Source organism: Anopheles ziemanni, chromosome 2 (genome assembly GCF_943734765.1).
Source record: "Anopheles ziemanni chromosome 2, idAnoZiCoDA_A2_x.2, whole genome shotgun sequence".
Classification (NCBI taxonomy): domain Eukaryota; kingdom Metazoa; phylum Arthropoda; class Insecta; order Diptera; family Culicidae; genus Anopheles; species Anopheles ziemanni.
The window spans coordinates 27,852,498-27,879,720 of NC_080705.1; the positions used below are offsets into that span (position 1 = coordinate 27,852,498).

The following is a 27,223-nucleotide window of genomic DNA, read 5'->3' on the forward strand; positions in this document are numbered from 1 at the left end:
GCTCTTTTATGGGTTCCGGTGATGGGTCCTCGGCAGGAGGATGTGGGCACCACCAGCTCACAGGACACGGTTGCGTGTACCGGTGCGCTCAAACTGGCCATAATCATCCCTTAAAATTTAGCGAATCATCAACCCCCGCTACAGGTGGTAGTAGTGGTAGTAGTAACAGGGTATCCTCCACCACAACCCATTTTCTCTCGAACCGAAATCGGCACTTTAACAGCTTACGACACCAACCATGTATGTGTGTGTGTGTGTGTGTGTGTGTGTGTACATGTGTGTGTATATGTGTGGCTGTGTTTTTGGCGCGGGCGCGCGTTCGTGTATGTGTGTGTGTTTTTCTCGCTCCGCGTTTTTGAGTAATGGACATTTCATGTTGCCTTATGCAAATCATACATATTAGCCTCGAAAGATTATGCGGACATAAATCTAAATGGCAGGTCGGTTCGCGCGCGCATATTTCCATCCACCGGTTACTTTCCTACACATTTCCCCTCTCCCCACCTGGCGCCATTTTTATTTTCTTTCTTTTTTGGCACACCCGATTGTTTGCGAGTGCGGTGAAAGCGAAATTTTATGGAAACAATTCAACTGACCGCCCGGCGATGGGGTGGGATTTGCGAGTATGTGTGTGCGTGTGTGTTTGTGGGAGGGTTTACAGTTTGGGAGTTTGAAACTACACAAAGTAATATATGTTTTAGCTCGCTGGCCACGTCCAACGCAAGCAATCTCCAACCCGCCATTGCTAACCCCTTTCTCGGTTGTAGAACCGACTTCCTTCAACACACATTCATTCCTAAAAGCGTACAACCGAAACTGCTAAAAGCAACAGAACATATCCTTTCTTGTGTCCTTGCGTTAACGGCCATGTCGGTGTGTGTTTTATGGTATAATTGTTGCATACACCCTTAATCATATGTTTGAGAAACTATGACCCATGGAGAGGGGGACCGTGTTTCGTTGTTCCGCATGTTAACTAGACCATAAGGGAGTACGCCGGTCGTATTTGAGATTTTCTCCTCTTTTTTGTGGTTGTTTTTGAGATTAAAATTGAGCTATTGTTTTTAAACTTCTTAAGTGTGCAATATCGGGTTTCGTAGAAAGTGGTATTAAAATAACGCAATACAGAATCTTTACGTTCATTTTCTTTCGGTTCAGTTTAGAACAGTAATTTCAAATTGATATTGTTTCTAAAGCACGAGACCCTCCGACTAATTCTATTTAAAAATCGATCCTAAAATCGTTGGCGGCATCGCTTTATTCTGCTATTCCCCCGCCTAACAATGGCTATCATAGTAATTGCATCGCGCGGAGCCCGAGCCTTGCAGCAAAATAGTCTCATCCCGGCGTCCGCAGCGCAGCATATAATCGTTTGGAGAAAGATTGTTTTTATTATTTTACGATCGGCTTGTCTCCCATCATCTGCTGGCGATGCTTTTATGGCGTTCGATACATTTAAGTAAACTTTGAACGCCCTTTCCCTTTGAGCGGCTACGTCTATCCGTCTAATAGTAGGAGTAACGAGCGGGGCATAAGGTTGTTACGGTTCGCTCGCGACGGATAACCATCATCAACTACACACCGCCATCGCGGAGGGACTCTGTGTGCAGTTCAATTATTATTATGCCTGCGCACCCTCGGAGTTGCTTTCAAGAATTCCGCGTCCCCTGCCGAAACTTCTCGCGGACGCGTCCAAACCGAAAGATGCTCCACCAGATATTGATATTTCTGTTCGGTCCGCTTTCGTTGTTCCGTTTTTCCATTCTTCATCCTGCGTGGCGCGTACAGCTTGCGCCGTTTTTCCGAGAAAAACTTCCGCGGCGCACGGACGCGCGAGGCCACCAAATGATAACTGCAGCTAGATAACGGCAGCACGTTAGCTATAATTTGCTCCAGGACCGGTGGACGGTGGACACGGGGAGCTCGAACTTTGCGGTTTATGTTCTCCACGGCACGGCACACGGACCCCGATGGGATGCAGCGTCCACGCCACGAACGACCTTCTTCGTCCGTAGGGCATACGGAGAGGGATCTCAGGCCGATCGGAATTACTGTAATATCCACCGAGAGTATGGGAGACAGAGCCAGGCTTTCCAACGAAAATAAGTGCTGGAAATGGAAGGACGGAAAAGTAAATGAACTGAGTTTACGATTAATCAGAGCAGCGGCCAGCTTGCTTCGGAGCGGTTATAGTAGACGGCGGACTACGAAACGCTGCAGACCGAAAAGTTGAACAAAAAACCTACTGTTTTTATTCAATTGCTTGGCATTCAGATCATACATTAAATTCTAAAACTACATATCATTCACAGTTCGCCCAAACTCTTATCAACGGATTCATTGTATTCCTTCACTGATGTATGGTCGGTTTGTCACCTCCATTTTGCATGCTTTAAATGTTTATGGGTCCAATTTTTCTTTTTTTCATTCCAACTTTGTGAGGACAATGAATAGCAAAGGTGAAAATGGGACGCCATAGACGATTATGAGAAAGTTAGCATGTTTATGCTAATTAAAATAAAAGCGTTGTGAGATCTTACTCAGATAAGATGTTGTTTTTTAACTGTATTTCGTAAAAGAAGATGTTTTTGGTGGTACAGATAAGTACTTTTCATTTCTTTTTCCGTAAAGGGTAAATAAATCAACCGACAACTGGGTTAGCTTTCCGAACGTTCTCGAGCTGCCAATCAAAACGTTAACAGTTCAATCAAAACAACATGCACCAGCTGATGGACGGACATTCGATCGTTTTCATAATTCATGACATCTTTCAGCGTTCGTGTGTTTGTGTATGTGTGTGTGTAAACGTTGCATGCCATTGCCTAATGAACGGAGTAATCCCGTCCGGACGAGGCAACGTATGCGCTGAGTTATAGCCGAGTGCCAAAGTTTGCCAATAATTCAATCCAACTAACTTTCGAAATCAATTCATCACCACTCAAATAGACCGTATCATCGACCCATTTGAGCCTCGGCGTGTTGGTTGTGTTTCAAGGAAACGCTTCTTCGCCTCTCTTGAACGCCTTCCGCTTTTCTAATGAAAATCAATTAGCACACGTAAGTAAAAATCAACAATCAAAAATTCTGTTGCATGCCACCAACCTGCTCGCCGCAGAAAAGGAATGGCCTTACGTGGAGCAGCGATGTAGCTGAAGTTTCCATTGTATTCTTTTTCACGACGCCACCCAGCGTAACCTCATAATGCAGCTGGGCCTTCGTTCGGCGGGCAGCAGCTTCTCCGTGTGGCACACGATCGCGAAACGCGATTTGATGCATATTAATACACAATTGAATCGATAAAAATATTTTCGTGGCCACAATTTAAAGTGGAAACCCCACGGCACCGCGCTAACCACGTGGGCTGGTAAGGGAGAAATGTGCAAGTAACCCATTATACTAATGGCTGAAAATAAGGGGTAGTTTCCATAACGCACACTGAAAGCATTTCTTATGCCTTTTTTTTCGTCTCGATCAGAAAGCGAAGCAGGGAATGTTCATCGTTTAAGAAATGTGGTTCGGTTCTATAGGAAAAGAACCATCGATTTTGATGGTTTCTCCATTGAAAGCTCAAACCACAACATGAACCATAACCATTACCATACGGATATGGTAGTAAAATAAGATGCTTAAACCCCCTCGTGTCGTATGGAGAACTTGTAATTTTTTCTTTCTCAACGCAAAGCTGAAAGTTTACATGACAATTCATTTGTATTTCCAAACACACGTCATGGTTTTATTTAAAAGTCCAAAACTAATCCTGTTTCTTTTCCACCACCCTTTGGTTGAATATCGTTTTATGGGTTACAGGACAACCCACTCAAGTTCTTCGCTTGCATCACAGCCAGTTCCTTCATTTCCATCGTGGCCTCCGTAACTTCGCTCCATCGCATAAAGCAAGATAAAGTAGAATAACAATATTAATAATTGTTACGATTATTGCGATACATTGCGGTCTTTTTGATATCGATTTTCCGCGCTGGCTTTACTTTCATTGCCTGCCGTACTTTTCCCGTAGTATTTGGGCCACCGCCCTTTTCCGTCTGATGCTTCTCGTTTCCAAAGTGCTCCTCATTCTTCCCATTTTTCACGCGATGATCACCGATGGTGGCACGGTCGTTTCCGAATGCTCCCATTGCTTTATATTCCCCACCGACAGCTGCAAACTTTCGGATACCAGGGGCTGAGGGACCACGCCAGTTGTGGTGCTCACTGTGGCTGGTTTTTCCCCCCTGCCCACCGAAAGCGAACATTTGAAATTGTTTATGAAGATATGGGAAAGGTAAGGGCAAGTTAAACACTAAACCCATCGGTGAGGTTTTTTTATATTTACTTCTCCTCAATACTTGATAATAATTTCGCGTTTCATGCACCTAAAGGTAAAATCTGCACCCTTTTTACCCCTTGATGGGTAGCCATTTTACTTTTATTATGTTTAGGAGGTTTTGTGCTTTTCCCTTTGCTCAATAATTCGACAAAGATAATATATCGGCTTTGAATTTAGTTTAAAAAAATCATTTTCGAAAGGTTCCTTTTATATACTCCTTATTTTTATGCACTCCACTACTTATCCTGGGTAATGTAGAAAAAAAGGAAAAAAATCCAAAGGAATCTTTAAAGTTTTTTAAAATTACTATAAATGATTACCACTATCTCAAAACTTTTGCCTGCAGTTTTATTTCAATTCCATCGGCACCAGTAAAGAAGCAGCGATTATCGAATAAATCGTCCGCTCCGGGTTAAAGGAATTTCTGCCGGCCAATCTGATTAAGATTATCTTAAACGCTCATGCACCCTCGTGCTGTTGCCTCAGGGTTAAAGTTAAGGAAAGATCCAATCGAGGCAATAACCAGCGACCCTTCGAACTGGGCCCTCGGACGCGTTGCTTCCGCAATTTGCATACCGACAAATTGAACAACCCTGCTTTTCGAGGCCCGCCTTTTGAAGAGTGCATGTGTTGTCCTCGGTGCAGTGCGGAGAAAGAGGCCCCCATCGCCATTAGCGCAGGAACTACCGGAGTTGCGAAACATGCCACCGCGCGATCCTTCGGGGCGTCTTGTCATTAGCGCGTAATTTAGTTAGGCCAATCTTATTTCGCATCTAGTTTTGCTGAATCGATTATAAGCGTTTATAGAAAACTTAATGTGAAATTTTTTAATTTAAAAAAAATTATCATTTTCCACTTTTGTTCCAAACTGCAACGCAATTTGTTCAACTTGTTTATGACTTTTCATCATCTCCTGGATGATTTTAATTTTATTGCTTTTTTCCTACACACTTTCCCTCTAGAATCATCCTCTTTGTTCTCCATTCATACGCAATCTCCCAACCAGCAGCGGCACGCCATAGCTTGACACACTCCTTAACGCAGCCATATATTTTATTATCATACCTTTTACAGCCGAGAAAACCACTGCGAAATCGAACGGCGGAGGCGAAACAAAATGACTGCCTACATCACGGAGCTGTCGGATATGGTGCCGACGTGCAGTGCCCTGGCGCGAAAGCCGGACAAGTTGACGATCCTGCGGATGGCGGTGGCGCACATGAAGGCATTAAGAGGTAAGTTTTTAACGAGTTTGTCTCTACCAATTTATCCCATTGGGTGGGAAAGCATTTGATCTGATGTTCATGCTTTTTTTTTATTAAAACTTAACTTGTAATTTCATTTGTTACCATTTAGTACTAAAATTCTATACTCTCTCTGCAAAACGCACGTCAGTAAGGAATCGTATTATCGCGGTCGTAAAAGTTGCTAATAAAATCGTTGAAGAAAGTCACATAAGTGTCACTTTCTCAATTGTAACTAAAATGAAATTGCATATTGCAGAGTACTTGAACTTCTGCTATGTTTGATTCGAAAACTCGAAAAAATTCGCGACATGTACTTTTTTTTGTAGATTTCCAACTAGGCTAGGGAAACTTTCTTTATTGCTGATAAAGTGTATAATTTAAATAAAAAAACCTTTCAGTCGAAGATTTCCTCCCAAATGGGACCAAATGAGACAACTTTTTATTCATTTGAACAAAAAAGTATTCACTAAATGGTAGGAAAAAAAAGTAGTTCAACTCTGCGTGAAGTGTTCTCCCTGCAGGTAACACAGGGAACGGATAATTTATTCAAATAATTAGCCAAGAATTTATAACTAGGAAGCTCAGCGATGCGACTTCTTGCAACCTTGCTGGAATCTTCCAACGGACGAAAAGGATACGTTCGTTTATTTTATTTTTCCTTACGACTCTAAATTATCCCACAAGGCAATCGTATTGAGGTTTGCGGTGCTAAGAAAGTACCAGCAGAGGGAGTGAACTTAGCGAACTCTTTTCTAATTACTATCGTTATCTCTACACCAGTTAAAATAACGACTTCTTGTTCATTCCCAACCGGTACGGCAAGCGCCCGAATGAAGTGGAAGCCGGCTGGATTGCTAGAAAGAAAGTTAAATTTATTATCCTCCCAGAAGGACAACTTTCTTTCGATCATAATAATTTAATCAATTGACAAGACCAGGGCGCTCCGTCAACGAGCCGAAGTACTTCTGGCGGATAATTAAAGGAATTCTTTCGTGGAGCAGTGCATTACGACCCTTTCACGAAACGAAGACACCTAAAACTGAAAAGTACGGGTTTAGATAACGACCTTCTTAATGGTGTTGGTATAAAGATATTGTGATAAATGTGTAATCGATGGCATGAAAGAGCACCGTTGCCGCTGACCAACTGCCATCGGGGAAGTTACCTGCCTAGAAGGACATTCGCGGTGATCCCTGAAGGGCAGGGTAAAGCAATAGAAGCGTAACCATAATTTTGCCCGCCAGCAAAAGAGATTAATTGACCGATGTAAATCATTATGAAAAATGCTCGATTTTTATCACACCGACCACAAAACCCAACGACCGCCGGGTGGCGGGTGTTTTGAAGGTAGTGAAGAAACCGCTTACTCCAAGGTTTTTTCGGAAGAAACAGAAAACAACAACCACCACGAAAGAAATGAACAAACGAACGAACGGGTTATTGGTTGGAGCTGAATTTATAGCTCACTTTATTTCCCATCCACCCCCAACATCGGTTCGCGGTAGAAAGTGGTCAGCAATTATTCTTCAACGACGATCAGAGATTCGGTCGGTAAGGGGGTTACATTTATGATACTGCAATGGGAGCTCGTTTCACGTTGCTTCGGGTTTAAAGATGGAAATCAAATCCCCCACCGTTGCTGCGTGCGGTTGTGACAGTTTTACTATTGCACATCTGTACCTCCCCCCGAGGCAAAAATGAAAGTAGTAGCTACTTACATCCAATGCTTAATGATTCATTATATGGCCAGTTAGTCACGTTTCTGTGCTAACTGCGTGGTTACGCATTTGGGGATTTTTTCTGCAAATAAAAAACTGCTCCAAAATCCACCGCTTGTCCTAACTTCGACCGCCGGAGGACAACCATTTGGCAAGCAATAAAATGTCCACTGGCTGTACACGCCCGCTAGGCGAATCCTTCCAGGCTCTGCCCGAAACGCCACGTGCGTTCTGCCCGCACCATACTCACACACCGTCACACAACGCAAAAGGGTGGAAAAAAGGTGGCTTAGGACCTAGGGAGGGGAAAGGGTAGGGGTTTCGGGTTGTTCCGTTGGCCGAACGAGAACGGGTCGAGAAATAATGTCACTCGGACGTCCATATATTTGAATCTAATTCGATTAGTTAATCCCCTCTGGAACAATATCCCCGAGCGGACCGAGCGGATGTGTGTGCGTGTGTGTGTGGGTGGGGCGGTTGGTGTTGCCCGGCGAACCGAAGACCGGCTCAGGATGGTCATCCTACCGCAGGATCAAAACCACCCGTGACTGGCCGGTGGCGCCACACAAACCCCGGGTAAGGTTAAATCAACGTTCACCCAAAACGATACGAGCCACGGCGATTGCTATGCGGTGTTCTCTTTCCCGTTTGATGAGAGTGTAAACAGAGTGATAGAGCCAATAATATAATGTTGATAATGCGTAGGAAGAGGCCTGCCATCAATGCGAAATAGCGGAAGGCACACGCCGAGGCGGACGACATAAAATTGGGAAAGAATCCGGAAGTGTGCGTGCGTGTGGACAGCGCGGAGGAAACGTACCCATCAGCCAAGGGAATATCCGTTTTGGCCCGGTAGGACGCGGCACTATCCGCTCCGAATGTGCTAGTAGCAGACACGGGGTTCGTCTACTTTAATGATTAAACTGAGCTCTTCGCGATTCTCGGTTGCTTTTCAATTTTCGCCTCCCCTTCCACTATCCTCGGGAAAAGTACTATCCTTTCTTCGAGCGAGCTTAGGCACCGGGGAAAAAGGGGGAAAAACGAGAAACCATCGGGGATCGGAACCACGCACTCAGCGACGCATCGTCGTCGTCGTCGTCGTGGTCGTCTTTAGGGAAAGCGCGGAAATAAAACTTCCATTTCCATTGTCATGTTTCCTGCCGGCTGTGCTGGTGTGTAATGGAAACAAAGAACCCGGTCGCAATGATACTATTTTCTTTTCGCTTTTCTTTTACGTCCATCCAACTCCACCTTCGGCGGGCTTCATTACATTCTATCGCTTTTCCGGGCCCCGGGATCATCGCTCCATCGGTCGCTGTTTTTCTTGCGCCGGGGAAAAATGGTGAGCTCATTGGCCGAGGAAAAAATCATTAAAGCAGTTAATTGCTTTCGGAGCAACGTTTATTTATGGTGTTATCCCGAATTCAATTTCCTGCCAGTGCGCGCTCCGTTCTTATTTACTCCATCGTTGGTCGCCTGTCCTCACGTGGTGTGTATCCTTTTTTTTGGAGGGGGGGGGATGAGATGGGTCGGTTAGAATAATCACCAACACGCTCCCGCAAACACAAGTCCAACAAGTGCACGCATACGCGCGTATGTGTGTTTGAAGGGAAGCGATTTTTCCCAGGCACAAATAATTCATCAATCTTCACCCGGATGAACCCCGGAATCGGAAATCGACACAGGAAAACTCTCCTGAAGATCGTATGTAGTATTTCTAAACGACGCTGACGTTCTAGTTTATATCGCGTTGACAGAAACGAATCGCAAAGTTCGGATGATGGAGATTCGGGAAATGAACGTTACATCCTAACTTCGCGCCCTTATTTCTGGTCGACTGGTTTTAGACGCGTCTAGGCCATTACTTTGATTGTTTCCCGGAACAAAAAGGTACTGGGTGGGAAAATACCAAACAACTCGAATCTCTCGAGTTGTGGAAAGCTTTCCGTCAGGTTTGGTTAGGAATTAACTGACCCATCATCGAATTACCTTCGGTAGCATATGTGACAGACATCAGGAACAACTGGGGGTTTCTGGAAATGTTTCAGCTATCTCCACCTGTTACCGCTAGAAGAAAATTCATCGGAAGAAGAAAGGTCCGACGAAAACACTAAGGAAGGAAAAACACGAGGTATCATTAGATGGGTGTAACATTAGAACCATGAAGGTTGCCTCATTTATCATAATTCACTCGCCTATCTTCCACTGCGTCCGGGCAGGGTTTGCGGATTCCACTGTCCTTTCGGCCGCTTTAATGTTTCTTATGTCATTTGGTCCCCTTTTTCCGTGTGGGTGTCCTTTGCGTGGCCAAAGTTTTTCCCTCGGTCCCGGCAAAGATGGAAATAAAATGTTCGTAGATTCAATTTCGATCCTCATTTTAGAAGACATTTCATCCTTGCTTATTGATTTGATAGATATGTCCAATCCAGCCGCCGGGAGAAGCCCAAAAGACGTTCGTGTGGCCTGCCTTTGCCAATTTTTCGCACATGTCCCACGCACTCCCCCGTATGTGTGTGCGTGTGTATGTATGATGGGGGGAAAAATGCCCCATTGCGTCCAGTGCGGGTATTTCTACTAAACGATTTTCCCGTTTAGGTTCTGCAACAAATGGACATTTGACTTTCTTTTTCGGTTTCGCTGTCCACACCGTAACACGCCCTCCGTAATATTCTCCCTGTGCGGAGGAAACAAACCGTGGTGAAAATGAATCGCCACTAAGGATGTCGGAGCATTAGCTGGGTGGCGAAATGAAAACTCCATCCCCCGGTGTAGTTGTGGTGGCCAAATGGTGCCAGTGTCGCTTGGGTTCAGTTGGGAGGACATTTAAGGCACCGGGCGTGCGACGGATAAACGGATGGGGGAGGGGTAAAAAATAATAAAAATATCTTTCCCTCACCCGGAATGATTTATGACGGTTGAAAATGGGTACCGAGGGTTGTCATAGGACACAGGAAGAGGTGTGTTTTTTTTCTCCTTCCTTTGGGGGCCGGGGAAAAACGATAAGGCCAGAAAAAAGAGCCGAAAAAGATAGCATCGTAGGACAGTGCAAAATTCGCGTTAAAGAGATTTTCGTAATGTTCGTGGTAGATTCAACCAGGCGCACCACTGTCCAAAAGGCATTCGCAAACGGACTCGGCTCCCCAATGGAATGGAATGCGCTTTCACAGTCCGGAAAATGGAAGAACATTTTTTCTTCTAGCTTCCAGAAGCAGACAGTTATAATTCAACATAATTTACTTCTTTCTTCGTTGCACTTTACTTTGCCACAGCAGATCTTTTAGAATTCTGAAATTATACTCGTAGTAGATGTTTGACTAGGGCAACCTGCGATACTGATAATATACAAATGTACCATAATAGTAACGATAGATGTCCGAAATTCTTTAACATTCCATAATACGTAAAATACTATTCTCATTATTTAATAAAAACCTAATTCTTATCAACTGTGTCCTTAGACCGAAACATTCGTAAGGCAAGGACTATTCCACCCAAAACAAACATCCTCCCGAAATACCCCGAACACTACTAACGTCATACAATGTTTTGCAGAACGTATCTGTAGGAAAGCGTAACGGCATCAAATCCCACACTTTGTAACCTTTATTACAAGACAGTGCTGTAGAGAAGGCAGCATGTTTCATATTGGGGAAAACGAAGAAACACAAGACATTACGACGGTAACCATTAAACCGTCCTTCGGACAGCATGTTTCGTACCTCCTGAGACAGGTGTCCCAAGGATTCGGTTTGGCTAACCTTTGCAAACTTATTTGTGTACCATAATGTTACGCAACATATTGTGCTTAGTTCGTTGTCCAGGCACATCGTTAATATTTTTTGTATAATATGTTCATTAAAATACAATGCTTATTACATTGTTTGTAACATTTCGTTTTTCTTTTCGATGGATTGTTTCTTATGAATTCAATTGTATCATTACGAGAGTTTGGAAAGCAACGGAATGTTCTAAGCAGCTATTCAAAAACAATACAGTTTCACACTCCTTCAACAAGCAACAACCAGACAGTTTGGAATGCAGCTTTCCAAAGAAGTAGTACCTGATTTGATGGATGAAGCTTTTGATGCTATTTTCGACAACAGTTCCTACGGACTACATGTACTACCGAAAACAAATAAGTAAAGCGAATTTGAAACTTGTATTTGAAAGTATATAAATTTCGTTTTAAATTTCGTGCGCCTACGAAAAAACTAAACAATAACAGGATAATAACAGAAACAAGTGATATTGACATCTAACCATATTTTAGCAAAGTGTTTCAATAAAAGATCTGTCAATTGAAAAAGAAAAGAAGAGAAAAGAGATTCAGTTTCGTATTTCTTCGCCCCACTTTAAGCAATATGAAGAAATTTTTAGAACTGCTCAAACGTCTTGTTGACTTTCTACGCCAGAGCTTCTATTCGGAGCTTTCCGTTGCGATGTATCAAAACCGACCGACTTTACTCCCCATTTTAAATTGGCAAACTAACTGCTGGCTTGCAAACGGTGCAAATGCATTTCGTATGCACCTTGTGTGCGAGCACCCCGGCCCACCCCATTAACAAGGATGCACAATTGGTACCTCCTTCCTTTTCATAACCTCGACCTAGTTGACTTCTTCGAATAAGGAGTCTTCGGGGCACAAATCCACCCATTCGTGTAACGCCAAAATGAGACCTGGTTAACGAAAAGCATAGTAGCGGTCGATGCAAACAACGCTTGCGGTGCACGGAGTGCAATGGTGGTGATGGTGGTGGTGGTTGTCTAATTAAAAACAATAGCTATTATAATTTCTTTGCCTCCGTCACTTCTTTACCCTGCATTGCATTTCTCCCGTGCCTTTTTTTTGCAGCAAAAATAAAAACGCTTTCATTTCCCGCTTCGTGACAGATACGGGTTTATCAGGAATCAAATCGTTGCGCGGTTCGAGCTGCGGACCGAAAGGGCTTCGATGGTCACTTTGGAGCACTGTTTTGCAGATGACTGCGCTGTTTGCCGGTATATGTGTGTGTGTGTGCGAGTGAGCTGGAAGGGCGAATGGGGAAACGAGCAAAAGCGACGGTGGGAGTGGTCAGCATAAAAAGAGAAAACATGCTTACAAATAACAATAATAACAATAATGATAAAAACCGTATCAGACCCAGCGAGTGGTGCCCCGTGCTTCCCAGGCTGCCCGGCGCAGCATTAGCTAGTTTTCCCGATTAAACACAGGGCACATGGTGTCGGTCAACCTGGCGAGCAGCGATGGCAGTATTATATTAATAGCTGGCAGAAGAAAACAAAAAGCGGCTCATAAAACGGACATATCAAAATGAAATGTACTCACATACACGCAAGCACAGAGGGCCATGGCTGTAGCTGCAGTCGCAGGGCGGCCATGCAAGTGCATCAAAACGAAACTCAACTCCGTACGCTCGTTAATTTATTCTTTAATCCATAATTTATTTACCACACTCGACTGACCGAAGCGAACCCGACTGAGACGCTAAACCGGTGGCCCGAGGAGACAAACGAGGCAACAGAGAAGAAGGAGGCAAAGGCTCACCCGAATTCACTAAGGTTATTACATGAAGAAATTGTGTTAGTGCCTGCCGGAAAAATCACTGGGAAGAAGGGAAACATTTCGTCCGAATGCATTGTTCAATTCATTTTGAGGTTGACGAACCAAACGAATGAAAATAGTGTTGTATGATGTGTTGTAAGCACAAACAGTGTACATGCTAAGTTTAGTGTATATGTTCCCTGAGGTAATCAAACAGGAAAAAACTGATAAATACTTAACGCGATCGGTAAAAACAACAGTTATTCCATACAACTCAATCATGACAGGAAAATCGTGATTTTTTACACCTAACTTAGTTAGAACTTTCGCCGTAATCTTTAAATAGGTTCCTTAATTTATGCTGCATGTTTTTTTGTAAAGTTCTAACAGTGTACATAAGGTGTTTCTTGGACTTCGATATCCAAATAGTACAGAATAAAAACAGAAATGATTGTTTTTTTTTTTTTTTTTTTTATGTGGCACGACATCCCCTAGTGGGACAAGGCCTCTCTCCGAAGAGGGTTTGTGTGACCGAAAGACGGTATATTCGGTGGTCAGCCGTTCGTAATACCGGAGGGTGCCAGACTCGAGATTAGATCCCACACCTGTGGTGTGGTGTTTCCTCGCGCTACCGCTGCGCCATGGGCACCCCCAAAAAATGATTGTTTTCCTACTGTAATATGCCCATGTGACTGCGTCAAATGATTAAAGGCGCTAATAAAACATAGAAGGGTCCTGTCGAAACGCGGGAATTGAACGTTTCCGAAGTGCCACTTCAAAAGTCACAGGTCGCATGCTAGTTATCCTGAACACCGTAGGATTGGTCGAGGATATGGTTGCTTTCTTTTTCTTGATACATGTATGCGCTTATGCAAATCAAAACACACACCAGCAGTCAGGACTATCACACACGCTACATTTCGCGATTGGAGACGAGACGGCAGTATTTCGGAGCCAAATGGGAGCCTTCGTTATTTATTTTTTTGTACCGTAATTTTTCCTTGCCATAGGGGTAAAGGTACACACTTTATTGTGTACACCTCCTTCAGGGTGATGTTTTCACCATGCGCGCAATTGGGAGTGAAGTCGCCGCCGGGTTTTCGATGGCGGTCGGTTGCATTTATGGCTTCTTCCGCAAGCCGGACGTCGAATGACAAATGCTGTTAAGTGTTATAAATGCAGTGTGTTATTGGGACTTTCAAGGACTCGCTCATGGACGGTCCCAAGCAGGAGAGAGCAGGCTGTGGACGCCTCCTCCTGACGAATGGTGACATCGAACGGTTGAACGATACAAAGTAGTAGCTGCGAGGCAACAGCGACTCACGATATGTTACCGTGCAAACATGCACACGATTGGCACATGATGCAGGTGTTCTCCTTGCCTCGAGTTGACAGGAAGAAAAAGTTTTCCGGTTCCGCGAGCAACATTTGTTGAAGCTCTGGAACTTGTCACAAGTTCCCGGTGGATAGTTTGCTAGTTTCGAAACACCTTGTGTCATTTCTATAACATTATTTGATATCTTCTATCTTTTTATAAGAACAGACTTCTATAAACTGATTTCTTTGATTTTATATTTAAATCTCAGTGCAAGTTTTTGAAGAAACGGAAAGAACCGAAGTGTAATATTCTTCAATGGTTGTATCTCTCGTTTCACATTGGCCGTTTCGCCTCTCAAAAAATCCCAAATTGTGCTACAATGTTGCTTTCTATAGACACCATCAGTTTGACTTCTCACTGCGGTCGTATTTTGTAACATGAACTGAAACGCGATATCCATTCCTATGCTGACCGGTAGCGCTAAAATAAGCGAATACACACACACACACACACACACACACACACACACACACACACACACACACACAAACATACACATAAATACTTTGACAGCTGCTGCGACAATGATGACGGCTTGTGTGTGCGCCACTTGGGGCAGCAGTAAAATGGCAGTCGTTCGGTGGCAAGCTGTAAACAGCTTTATGACACTTGGCTTGAAATCGATTTAAATGTGCGCATTTTTGCCCTTAAGCACCCACCCTCCGCCAGGTCCAGAACACCACCAGGTTCCCAAGCTGCCACCGTGTTACGTTGGGGTTGATAATTCGTTGCCTTTTTTGTTCCCCTCTTCAGCCGCTCGTTTGTGCTTTGTTTTAGTTTAGTTTTGGTTTTTTGTTCGGTTCGAATATACGCTAATTCTTGACGTCCCAGTGTTCTGGTATTCCTCACCCAACGCGTCTGCTGTTGATCATCTCCGGCTCGTTAAAATGGTACAAAATACAAAAAAAAAACAAAAAAACAAAAACAATGTCCACTAAGAATCCCCCCGAGTGGCGTTACTGCACGGAACACGCGGTGCAAACGGAACCGAAAACTAAGTGGAAGTGCGCAAATTTTCGGTAGCGAAGCAAAATTTGCATAATAGTTTTAATGGTCTCGGTAATTTATCAGACCCACGGTTTTTCCGTTGGCCCCCTCCTGGGGGACGACGGCCCGAAGCGGCGAACTGTTGATGTCGCATTCTTGGCCAAACCCAACTGCGAGCCGCGGGAAGAGATTAGAGTTTGCGTATATATAAAGTTTTTTTTCCCATTTCTCTACATTCGTACTGGTGCGCCGCTTACTTTCGCTCCATTTCCCGCAGTGTTTTGAAATCAACGAATGACTAGCCATCAATCAACGTCTGCTTAATTTTTTTTTGTTTTGTTTCTTCAACTTATGAAGAAAGCTAATGGGTTTTGTTTTTTCCTATTTTCGCGTAAGTGAACCTTTTCCAGGCGCGGAAAGGAAGCGGAAGATTAACGCAGTCGTAGCCTTCGGTCGCTGTTCTCAGCGGACGATTGTTAATTAGTTGGTCTTAAATGAGCATTTTTAATGGGTTTTTGGTTTAGTTTGTGACATGGGAGAATTCTGGCACTTTTTATCAAGCACCCCACCTTAGGATCTTCTAATGGAATTGGTACGAGCGATGTAGCGAGTGTTTATTAGGCATCATTTATTTTTCTACTTGGGTTTATTATAATGTTTCTGCTTGCAATTTTATAATTGGATTGCTTTTTTCTATTTCCAGGTACGTTGTTGGGGCTTTAGTTTGACAAACATCGTAGATGGTAAGCCAAACCAATCAAATATTGTATCAAATGTTATTGTACAAATATTGTAAAAATAAGTCAAAGGCAATGTTTTTTTTTTCGTTTGTAGTATCTGAAAAGCATCCTACTATAATCAAATCATTGTCATAAACTTCCAGATTAGTTGTTCATGCTTCGTCCTACTGGGTTAAGAGTCAACTTCCGAAAAAAACTCTCTTAATTTGGTTATGGAAGTATAAAATCCTATTTGATGGGGTGTCATAAAGTGGCAAATTTTACTGCACCCGGATTGTATGGGTAGCATTAGCATGATTGTTTTTAAAGATGTATCTCGAGTAGTGCTTTTGGAGTTTGGAATTTTTTCAAAGTACTTTGGCCAAATTATTCAAATCTATGTCTATGGCAATCATGTTGACTGATAGTGGACCAAAAAATGGGATTTTTTTATATTTTGTCTACATCTATTATTTTTTTTGTAGAAAAAAAGTAAGGAGTTGCCTTTAAGAACAAAACATTCTCCATCCACCATGGCGCTGCTGTTTGACAAATCAATGTTGAAAGGGGTTGGTTCACCGCTCAATGACCGTTCCGGTTCTCCTTTTCCAGTTTCTTAAGAGTGCAAGTTACTACATGTGACACCCCACCGCCATTCCCTTCCATCTCCATCAGAGAATTCGCGTACTTTTCATGCTTCAGTTTCTGTCCCGCTGGAGATACAGCAAAACTCGTCATCTCTTACCCGGCCCCCGAGAGGAAGCTGTGCGCCTTTTGCCTTCCCTTGGCTCTCGTTTGGTCGGGAGGAAATAATTGAATTTGATTATTTGCATAAATCTGAATTTCTAATTCCCACTCACACTGCCGCAGCGGCCGCAGCACTTCTGAAGTGGCTTTTCGCAGCCAGCCAGCGCGCAACATCGCCATAATCAGTACGCTGCTCAGCCGTACGTTACGTAAATAATCCGAGGAGACTAAATCAGTTCGCCCTCGTTGCGGTCGGGCGCGGGCCAGAATATAAAAAAAAATCCTCAAAAACTGGCAGCGAACCAGGAAGCGCACGGTAAAATATGGCCAGGCACAGGCATGCAAAACCCGAGCCGAAGTCTGAAGTGATCGTACTTGGGATGCTGCCCTGTGCCGCCCCTTTTTATGTTTATTTCGGTTTCGAACCCCTGCAGTTCTTTGCATAAGAACAAAAGTCTCGACCAATTTTACAAATTAACAAGTGGTAAAGAAAATGTTTTACCCAAACATAAAAAAGCGGACAGTCGTAATTTTTCCCCCTAAGCTGGTCGGAACCAGTGTAGAATATTTGATCCTGCCCGGACACGCGACCCCAACATCCCCTTTCGGCCCCAGGACCTTAGCACGGAGGTTTTATGCTAAGCGACGGCAAAAGATACTCGCTGACAGCTAAAAATTGGTCCTGTCCTGTCAATAAAATCTTGGCAAACAGACGACCCCCTCCCGTGTACCGTTTTTCTTATTGTTTTTTATTTTCGATATTTTTTATTCTTCCCTTAGTCCTGACTTCAATCTTCTAGTCTCGTACGGAGGATTAGCCAGTGGCTGTGCGTCGCCCGCAGTCGAAGACGAAACGTAAGAAAGGACGAAATCACAGCAGCATGATGATTGTTTATGATCTGATCATTTGTTTTGTGACGAGATAAAATTGGATTAAATTTGCATAACTCATTTGCCGTCCGGGATTTTTCCGAGCGCTTCGCTCTCGGTTCGGCGCTTCGGTTCCGGTGTGCGGTCGTCGCCCTTCCTCCTCTCGGCTCTCTCGCAACGAAAGCTTAAGCTTCCGACGCCGTCGATGAGGATAAGGACGTTGATACTGATGAGATGAATCTTCAGCTCCATCCTACTACCCCCGATTTCCATCCCGCCTCCACCCCCTGATGCCTATCTGCATATTTTCCCAATCACATCCCTTCGCTCCGGTGCGGTGACTGACGTTTCACGAAAGGACGCATACGCCAACGCTCGACTTTTGCCTCCACTGTGATGCTATCTGAGCTCGTGCGGTGGGTGGTGTGGACGGAGGAGTGGAGATAAGCGGGGAACTTCATCGCTCGGCAGTCCCACAAATACACACAAAAGCTGGGACGAATTGGAAAATGACTCAATTGTTATCATTCCAACTGATTTTAAATGATTCCACTGGATCGCCGGGTTTCCATTCCGGTGCCGGTGCCTTTCCCGCTTTCCCTCAAGCTTCCTACCCTACCCTGGACGTCCTTTACGTTTTCTCCCGACGTCGAACGGTCCATGTGCACTTTACACTCCGTTGCCGTTATCGCCAAGGAGTCAAAGTCATGCGTGCATACACAATTGATGAAATGAGATTGAATATTTAAACGTTTTCCCTTCGGTAGCATCGGGCGTCGGCTGTGGGAATGCAGTGTGCAGTTTTCTTTTTTTCCTTCGCTCCAACGTACGGGTCAGTGAAGGACGTCTTTGCACGAGTGGCTCGTAGCTTTGCTTCTTTGATACGATTGATATGTATGATGGCTGGTAGGAAATTTTCCAACGAACTTTTCTTGGCCAAAGAACTTTCGTAACAAAATGGTTAAAAAATTATGTGCTTCAAAACTTGTTATAAAATGATGAAACTCTATGTTTGACACTTGATTTGCAGAAAACATCGATACAAATGTTGCATGTCTCTCTGCACTATAGTTTTCCAAATACTTTTCAACTAAAGTCCGGTAAGGATACAACAAGTTCAAGTCGAAGGTCCTTTGACCTACGAACCATCGGAATTGTATTCCTCCATCGGGCCGGGAAGAAATCAAGTGAATCGTATCCCTCTCTGCTTGCCGCTTTTCTGGAATGTATCCCATTTCAACCCGTCGCTGGGATAAGGGATATTTTCCCTGCCATCGGCTGAGGAGTTCGCAGAAAAGCTGTCATCTAGTCATTTCCATTCCATTGCATTGCAGCTTTTCTCGACCCTTCTTGCGTCCGTGCAATATCCACCTTCCCGTCCCTCCTCGCAACTTCTCCCATTCCTGTCCGATGCACTCGCCAGCAGAACGTGCCGGGAACGAGTCGTTCCTTTCGATGGCTCACGTCGCCGCTAGACGACTCCCGTTGCCGGGAAGCTATTTTCTTATCCCATTTCAGTACCCTCTCGGCTACCCTTTTCCTTCTGGCTGTGTCGGCGGCGTTTGATTTCGTGTACTCTGTGCTCCATGAGGGCATAAATTATACGGCAGCAGTCGACGAATCTTTCATTTCCCATTCTCCCCCTCACCGGCTTTCCCGAGCTATTCCGGTTTACCCTTTAAAGGATCTTGTTTTTTTTTTCAACCAATCCGACTATCGAATGCGAGTGCTTTCAGTCCATTTATCAAGGAGTGATAGGAATTTCCCTGCATCCCATCGGCGTGTCCTTTTCCTTTGGCCTTTCTCTCCAGAAACGGTTACTCCTTGATCCGGATTTCCCTAACCCAGCCGGCGCGCGCCCACTTCCTTCACGCAAGGATTCTGTTTAAACAACCCAAAAATTCACAATTCCCCAGAAAAAGAGCAGCTTTCCAGTCATGTCTGCTCGAACTCCTAACGGAGTGTGAAATTGTTTAAATATTTACCATGCTCCTTCGGAGAAAGTCGGAATGATTTGCCATTTCCGTTTAAAAGTGTCTAGGTGTGTTGTACCTGAATCGGGGTTGGCACCGTTATGGCTTCCGCTAGGAAAACGTATGGCTTTGAGAAGCTATCACGACTTTTTTTTTCGATAGGGGAGAGGTGAACATTCCAAAATTGAAATTTAGATTTATGGGCATCATCTCGATTGAGCAATTACGTCACCTTCGCGTGAGTAGGCGTCCCATATAAATAAATACTCGTACAAGATTCAAACGGGGCCGTCGACCGCCGATTGTAAATCCTTGGCACATTTTATCCTCCGAACACTACTGAATATTTTAATATGCAACACGATACTGTTAGAAAAAGACGTCGTTAAAAATGTATACACTCACACAAACTGGATAAGTTGATGAATCGTAAATCAACAATCGCAATCGTAATGTGTTTGTAGTTTAGGTACAAACCAAAAATATTCAACGCATAATTTGAAATTACACTTGTACATTGTAGAATTCTAATGATTACTTAGTACAAGAACGTCCAGCAAGATTAAATTTGCGGAATACTATTTAGATGTAGTCAATGAGTTAAAGTAAATTGAATCACACTTCCCTACTTTTGTGTTCGGACTACTTTTTGTTGACGAAAACGATTTCCAAAGAGGTTGCTAAAACAGTGTTGATATTCAAAATCATACAACGATTTCGCTTATACCTGAGATCATACAAACACCTTTCCTCATTGCATTGAATGTGATTACTTCAATGCTATCTTTACTTACTTTTTAATATAATATGCATTGTAGTTATGCAAGCAGTCATTTACGATTGGTTACATTTGTTAAACATACAGGCATGGTTTGGATTTATTCATTATTGATAATCATTAGTAAAATATGTATAATTTCGAACAGTTATATATATTTTTTTAATTTCATACACATGCAATTGAAACTTTCTTTGGTAATTAATCCTGATGATTGACTTGTTTATGGCCTCGTCAATTGTGTTTCTTCGATCGAGTTAAAACTGCATCAATCATAAATTAACTCGTTCATGTCTTGGGCAATCGGCTGTTCAAACATCACATCCCACTAATCGCTGCTAAGTGCGAGCGCCCGCCAGACTTGCGCCACTAACTCCTGCGCATCGACGCTGATCCATTCCGCATCATTACGCCTTCATTATTTCATAATTTTTACGCGTTTTGCTACGCGGAAAATCATCGTGAAGAAATTAACACATTAGCGACTAATTGTGCATGATCCTCCACACTTTACGCTTGCAATAATATCGTTTTCGCTCGTTCTTTGCTTTCGTATCGTTTATGTGGGCGAATAAGCGTAGAAAAGCGCTCTTAGCGTTAGAAAACCCCTTTTGTTTGGTAGCGTTTACGATCATGTGTAAGTGCACTGTATCCACTTGAGTGTGAGCGTGGCCATAATCGCTGACGGAAAGGTGAAATAAAACCTACTGGTGTCCTTCCCATGCTTCGTTGAACCGCCGGAAAATGAGCAAAAAAAAACGATTAATATTAACGCTGATTGTAAACGCTTGTCGCACGGGGAAAGTATGTGAGTGTGTCAAATATTCGTCCCTGTTCTAGCACCGAACCGTGCCGTAATCGATGATTAAATATGTTTGCTTGCCACGGTCGAGCAAAGAACGGCCACCGCGAACGTTCGACATATTTTGGGGAAGGACTTCCATCAACGAAACGAACGGCGCGACGGAAGGGATACGTTTTCGAGGCTGAGCGGTCCAAGTGTCTTTGATTTGATGAAAATTATAATTTTTCTCGCTCGCCCCAAGAGTGCTTTTTCTTTTTTCCCCTCTTCGCTGGGCAACTCATTGTGCCCTCGAAATGTCAAAGCATTGGCGGACTGGGTCACAGCGGAGAAGGTTTCGGATTTCTGTTTCTTCATGGCAAAGCGAAGCAAAGGCATGGGAAAAAACGCCGTTCGAGCGGGCGTTTGATAAAGTTGCTGTTTCATGTCAGGTTCCAATTGTTGTCAAAAGTCCCAGCGCTCCCTACCGTTCACGATTTCCCCCTGCCTGAGAAGCCTTGCGTTCACTGCGCTCTCTTTTGAAGATATCTGAACTTTTCCTGCCCAACTTTCCCTGGTTTCGATCCGGCCACCATCGGGTAATCATGATCGGTAGGGAGTGCGGAGGGGCGGGGGCAAATATTTCCTATAATTTTCCACGCCACATTGGGTGGTGGGAGTTTCTCATGATTTCATAGCCGCACCGACACCGACACCGATTTTGGTTCAATTAATTAAATCCTCTAATTACGACCGTTCAATCACTGAGCAATTAAACGAAAGACGGCCTATTGGAAGGGCGGGATGTCGTGAAGAGTGTTTTCCTTCGAAGTTGAGCATTTCTTTGTTGCCCTCTAGGAAGGGGAAAACCTCCATGCCCTTCGCTTCCGAGGCACCCGCCCTTTGCCGACCGAAGTGGAAAATCATTTTAAAGCAAAACACGGCACCACCTCCGTCGGGCGTCGTCCTTGCTAACGAATTAAATTAAATTACCAATTAATGAATACCTTTTTGGAGCGCAGACAAAATTACAGATTCTGATACGACTATTGTTGCTGGTTTTCTGTCGTTTGTGTTGTCCTGATTTCCCATCCCTGCACAGTCGGTGGCCAACACATTGAACAATCTGTGGGCGGCTCGGCTGCCGTAATGAACCAATTAAATAAATCGAATAATATTTAAGATTACTCCATCGGGCTCACTGTCGATTGGGTGTAAACACCTGACCAAAGTACAGCAAAAACTATTTAATAAACAGCAGACAAAACATATATTTATGTTTACATTTCAATATGATTTTTTTCTTATATTTCTTATCATCCTCTAGGATGGATAAATCTGTATAAACTATTACGTATTTTATTGTTGTAAAGATAAGAGACAAGCATAATTTTCAACACTTCGCCCTTTTTTGCAAAATTTTGAAATTACTAATCAATACAACAATGTGATAAGTGATAATTGAATGGGTGAATTTTAGAAACAAGTTCCTCCCACGTTAACTAAACAGACTGTTTATAATGAAAAACTCCAGTTTATCAACCAGAGAGACACCTAGCTTAATGCTAGGAATCAGTTTAATGAAAGGAAAAACGCAAGTACCCTCCTCTTCCTCTTTCAACCACCAATTTCACGACCGTTGGAGAAGAGAAAAATGCATGTCATTTAAAATGGTTAAGAAATGGGAGGTGTGTTTCAATAAATCATAAATTTAGCATTTAATGATCGTAAGCGATACAGGCGAAGGCGTGTGTGCGTACCTGTGCATTTGAGCGTGTGTTTGTTTTTACGATGCTCAGGTTTGGATAATTTTTCTGCACCATCACCACGTGTCCCGGGCCTCGCTCGGAAATCCCTTCGCCACTAACAATGCGTTTAAATCATCCTCCACATTGCTCGGCAGGCTCGGCCGGGCCTTCCGATGATAAGGTGCAGAAAAAGAAGCTACACACCGGGATAGCAGGGGTTGGATGGTAGACGAAATGCGCAATGGTCGCCTCTTGCGATGGAAGTTGGGATTTTTAAGTACCCCGCCTGGCACGCAAGCGATTTAAATCCACTTGCATTTTATAGCACACTGTGCATACGGCGCGCTGCATACAAACATCCAATGCTGCAACTGCCGCTAAAAAGCTTGTTCTTTCATTTTATTGCCTTTCCTCTCTCACAGCGACCGGGCCGCTTCCACGGTCTCATTATTTTACATCTTTATTTTTCAAGTTTTTAGTTCTTTTTAAGTGGCGTTTTTAATTTATTTGTTAAGTTTTACTACCTTCATTCATTTCTTTCTTTGCCTTTGTATGCTATTCTTTGGTATGTTTCCTGATTCAGCCTTCCGCGCCTGGGCAGTTTGTGTATTTTTTAAACAATTTTTTCCTTCTTTCCTTTGGTTTAGTTGAATGTTTTCCTTAGAGCTTGTATTCTTCCATCCATTCATTTATTGAGAAAGCTTTTTTTTCTTTCGCATGATGATGTTTTTTGTTTTCATGTTTAATGTGTTAGGTTTTTTTACGATTTCATGTTCCCTCCTGTCTTGGTTTTCCCTACAGTAATTTATCGATATTTGTCTTACCAGAAGCAGCTGATTCGCTGCTACGAGGGGGGGAGGATAAACCCCTGGCTAGCTAGCTAAAGAACTAGCTCTCATCGTAAACATATAAACGACTCTTAAGGCGAGAGGCGAATCCACGATGCAAAAAGTGATCGGCCCGGCGGCACCCTTTCCCGAGCGGGACGTACGATTTATGTGTGCTTCTCGGCAACGGGAGCAGCCAAAGTGCCGGCAACATCGAAATGAATAACTGTAATTAATGACCCACAGAATGCAAGATTCTGACTGATCCATGTCTGATCCGGCCCTCGCTTTTTTTATGGTCCGCTGGCGAAATCGCTTAGGATTAAGTTGCAGTTTTTTTTTTGTTCGTTTCATTTTTCTCTCGGTGACTGAACAATCATGAACATAAATTACGTTATTTATCGGTTGCGGTGATCCAAATGCTACCGGGCGTAAGCCTTTAGTGGTCGTAAAAGTACCGTGCTTTCCCTTAGAAGATGTTTGTTGCAACCGGATTTTATCGAATTAAATAAAGGGCACTCTTGGTTTTGTTAGGTTCAGATAAATTTTCAATGACCAATGGTACGATTGTGTTGTATTTGAAAACTTTTCACGATAGCAATACGGTCAGGTCGTATTTCTTTCTGATGTTAGAACATAATAAAAGTAACCAATCACATTTTTAACAATTTATTTTACTAGTGCTATTACTTTCAAGAAAAACGTTAAAAAATGTCTGCTGTTCATTAAAGTGAAAAATAAAAACATTGCTCCATGCCTAGTCGAGACAGTATCTGTACGGCTCCCGAAAGGACAACACATTAGGGAGCAAAAACAGCAAACCGGCGCCATCAGAAGGACGCACACGGTCCGCCATGCACCGATACTGTTCAAACATATTTATACACCGATTACCGGGGCTTATTTTCCATATTATTACCATAATTATGCTGTCAGTGGTGGCAATAAATACACCCAACATGCCTCCCCCCACCCGAACGATCCACCAATCACCGTCGGGTGTGAGCGTTCGTCCCATTCCTCGGGCACGGATGATGGTGTTGCTTTTTCGGATAGGTTTCCATGTGCAGGGTCCACCGTCCGCCCCGGTGTCCGGGACACGGCGTTGGGATGCGGTGTGGTCGATGTAATATGGTTTGGCCACCGGTCACCTCGACGTATGCTATCATCATCCATCCAGCCGGGCAAACCATACATGCATACCCAACCGACACGTCCCACCTTCTGGGCGGTTGGTCGCACCGACAGGGCCAAATCAGGACATCCAACGAAGTGTGTGCATTCGCTCGTCGGGTTCGGAAATACCGACCGGGTGTGTAATCCATGGTAAAAAGGACATCGTGGGGTTGGGCTTACGGCCAGTGTACATACAAAGTCCCTCACACACATCCCTCCCGTCCATCGTCCGTCCCCGGGAGTATCGCAGCAATACGTCCCCATTGGCTCTAAACGACCGAAACTGACCATCATTTATATTATTCATTTTGCCACCGACCGCACGGTGGGCTATCGCTGGTTACGGCGCCTCTTCAGGGTTCGCTCTCGGTGAGCCCTTTAGCGCACACCTCGGCTCGGACGGCTGGAAGATTGAACGTACCATGGTGGTTTTCCATTTTTCCACCGCCCACCAGAGGGAAAACGGTCGATGTGTGTGTTTATTAAAAAAAAGAGAACCTTCCCGGGGAAAGCTGACAGCAATATGTGTGTTTGTACACAGACGGAGCCATAACGAACCGACCCTCGCTAGTCAGCCGCCTTGCGGACGGGCCACCAGTTGCTGCTCGTTGCAGGGCGTTTGAGTTTCCCGATGTTGCGATGTTTGAGGACACTATTCGGGTTTGCATTCCGTGCGAAAACCGACCACGAAAGATTGTACATTAAAGCGCGCTCGCTGCAGGGAAGTAGGTGGCACGTAAGACTTTTCCAGGGAAATGAATAGTGTAGCGTTGGTATTGGCGCTCTTTGCAGTGTTCCATATTCTGACGGGGCTAATGCTTCGGAGAAAACGGTTTCGACGTGTAAAAATTGAAGGAAATGAAAAAATGTCGCTTTGCGTCAGAAAGCTATTTAAAAGTATAACACGAAGGATATCCCCGTAACACGGAAAATGTGTGAAGGCAGAACAGTAGATTTTCAAACTAAAATTGCATAACAAAAGGCAATTTGTCGTCTTTTGCCTGTTAGCGTTATGGTTGCCTTAGTATGACTCCTTGTCCAAAAAGGACGGCATTCAATGCGAAAAGCTCATTACTAGTAAATGATTCAATTCAATGAGCTGTTTGTACTTCTGTTTTTCCAATTCTGCTTCAAATGTTTTATGATATAAATAGACCTTTGATATATTCACTTTAAAATATAAAGAGTTTACACAAAATATTCTCGTTATAACCGCTCCAGTTTACAAAATCTGAATCCCAAATAAGCTAAAAATAAGCAACAGTTAATTGTTATGTAAAAAATACATATCGAGTCCATAAACAACTCCAACGGTTGTATGAAGTATAACAAAATGAAGGCTGTTTCCCTTTTGTTTATCAACTTCACTTGCATCAATGCCTTTCGGAAGTTTGTAATGCATTCGCGTCAACTGATCTGCCCTCTTCCGCGCCATTGCCATCCAACGGTATGGGAAATTTGGTCCGAGCACAGGAAATGTGCGTTCGGTTGCGTGAAAAGGTGAAAAACTTGCAACCGGCTGGTTATTGTTTTGCGCAAGTATTTTATTTATTTTTATTATTTTTCGCAATTTTCTCACTCCACTTGCCTTTTTGCGTACTCTCCACTTACCCACTGCGGAGATCGACGATAGGTGGAGATATCAAGTGCATTAATGGGTTATCCACCTCTCACGCTGCTCTCTTTGCCAGCGCCCTTTTGCTCAATGATAGTGCTGTGGGTTTGAGTTAATCATAATTTAATTAGATTCAGTCGCAAGCTTAAGTACCTTTGCTTTTTAATATGTTTCAAGCTGCACTCGTTCAGCTTATGTGGTTGTACTTTTTTTATTCCTTCTTTGTTTTTTTACTCTGCTCTATATCCGCCTTTGTCTACTCGATTAAGATACGTTTAACGGTCGGAAGAGGAGCAGGTGGTGAAGTATTTTTCACAAAATTAATATATAAATGTGCGAGGTGGTTATGGACGACTTAATTCCTGCAGACGTTTATGATGAAATTAAGACGTCTTTTATCGCTTCATGCATTTATTTTGAATTGTTCTCGAATAATTAGGCTGTTGTTTTACTTATTGTTTGTTTTACTCAGAAGCGGAGTTCTCATAAAACATTTTAGATTTTAGTAAGAACTCATAGTTATTCGATGATTTCATTCATTAATTTCATTTTCACGCTATTAGGATCAGGGGTTTCTTTCCTGGGTCAAAACGAACCTACTTTGGTTTTTCATATTCCTGTTTTGCATAATGCATGCTGAATGATTTGTAGAAATATTTGACTGATTTAATTAAAATTCTGCAACACTAACGCTCCTTTCTTTGCGTTTCTTCATGTTTCAAGATGACTTTTTCTCCGTCCATAGGGCAAACATCTCGAACCAAGTTAAGCAAAACAAGTAACACCTTGGCGG

General features: G+C 43.5%; 1 protein-coding gene across 1 annotated transcript in view; it reads left to right on the forward strand.

Moving 5' to 3' along the window:
• Positions 1-27,223, forward strand: part of LOC131295000 (aryl hydrocarbon receptor nuclear translocator homolog) — a 198,439-nt gene that overhangs the window by 137,274 nt on the left and 33,942 nt on the right. The window contains exon 5 of the mRNA XM_058323059.1: positions 5,399-5,559. Coding sequence (XP_058179042.1) covers positions 5,399-5,559 — 161 coding nt within the window. The remainder of the gene's footprint in view (positions 1-5,398; positions 5,560-27,223) is intronic.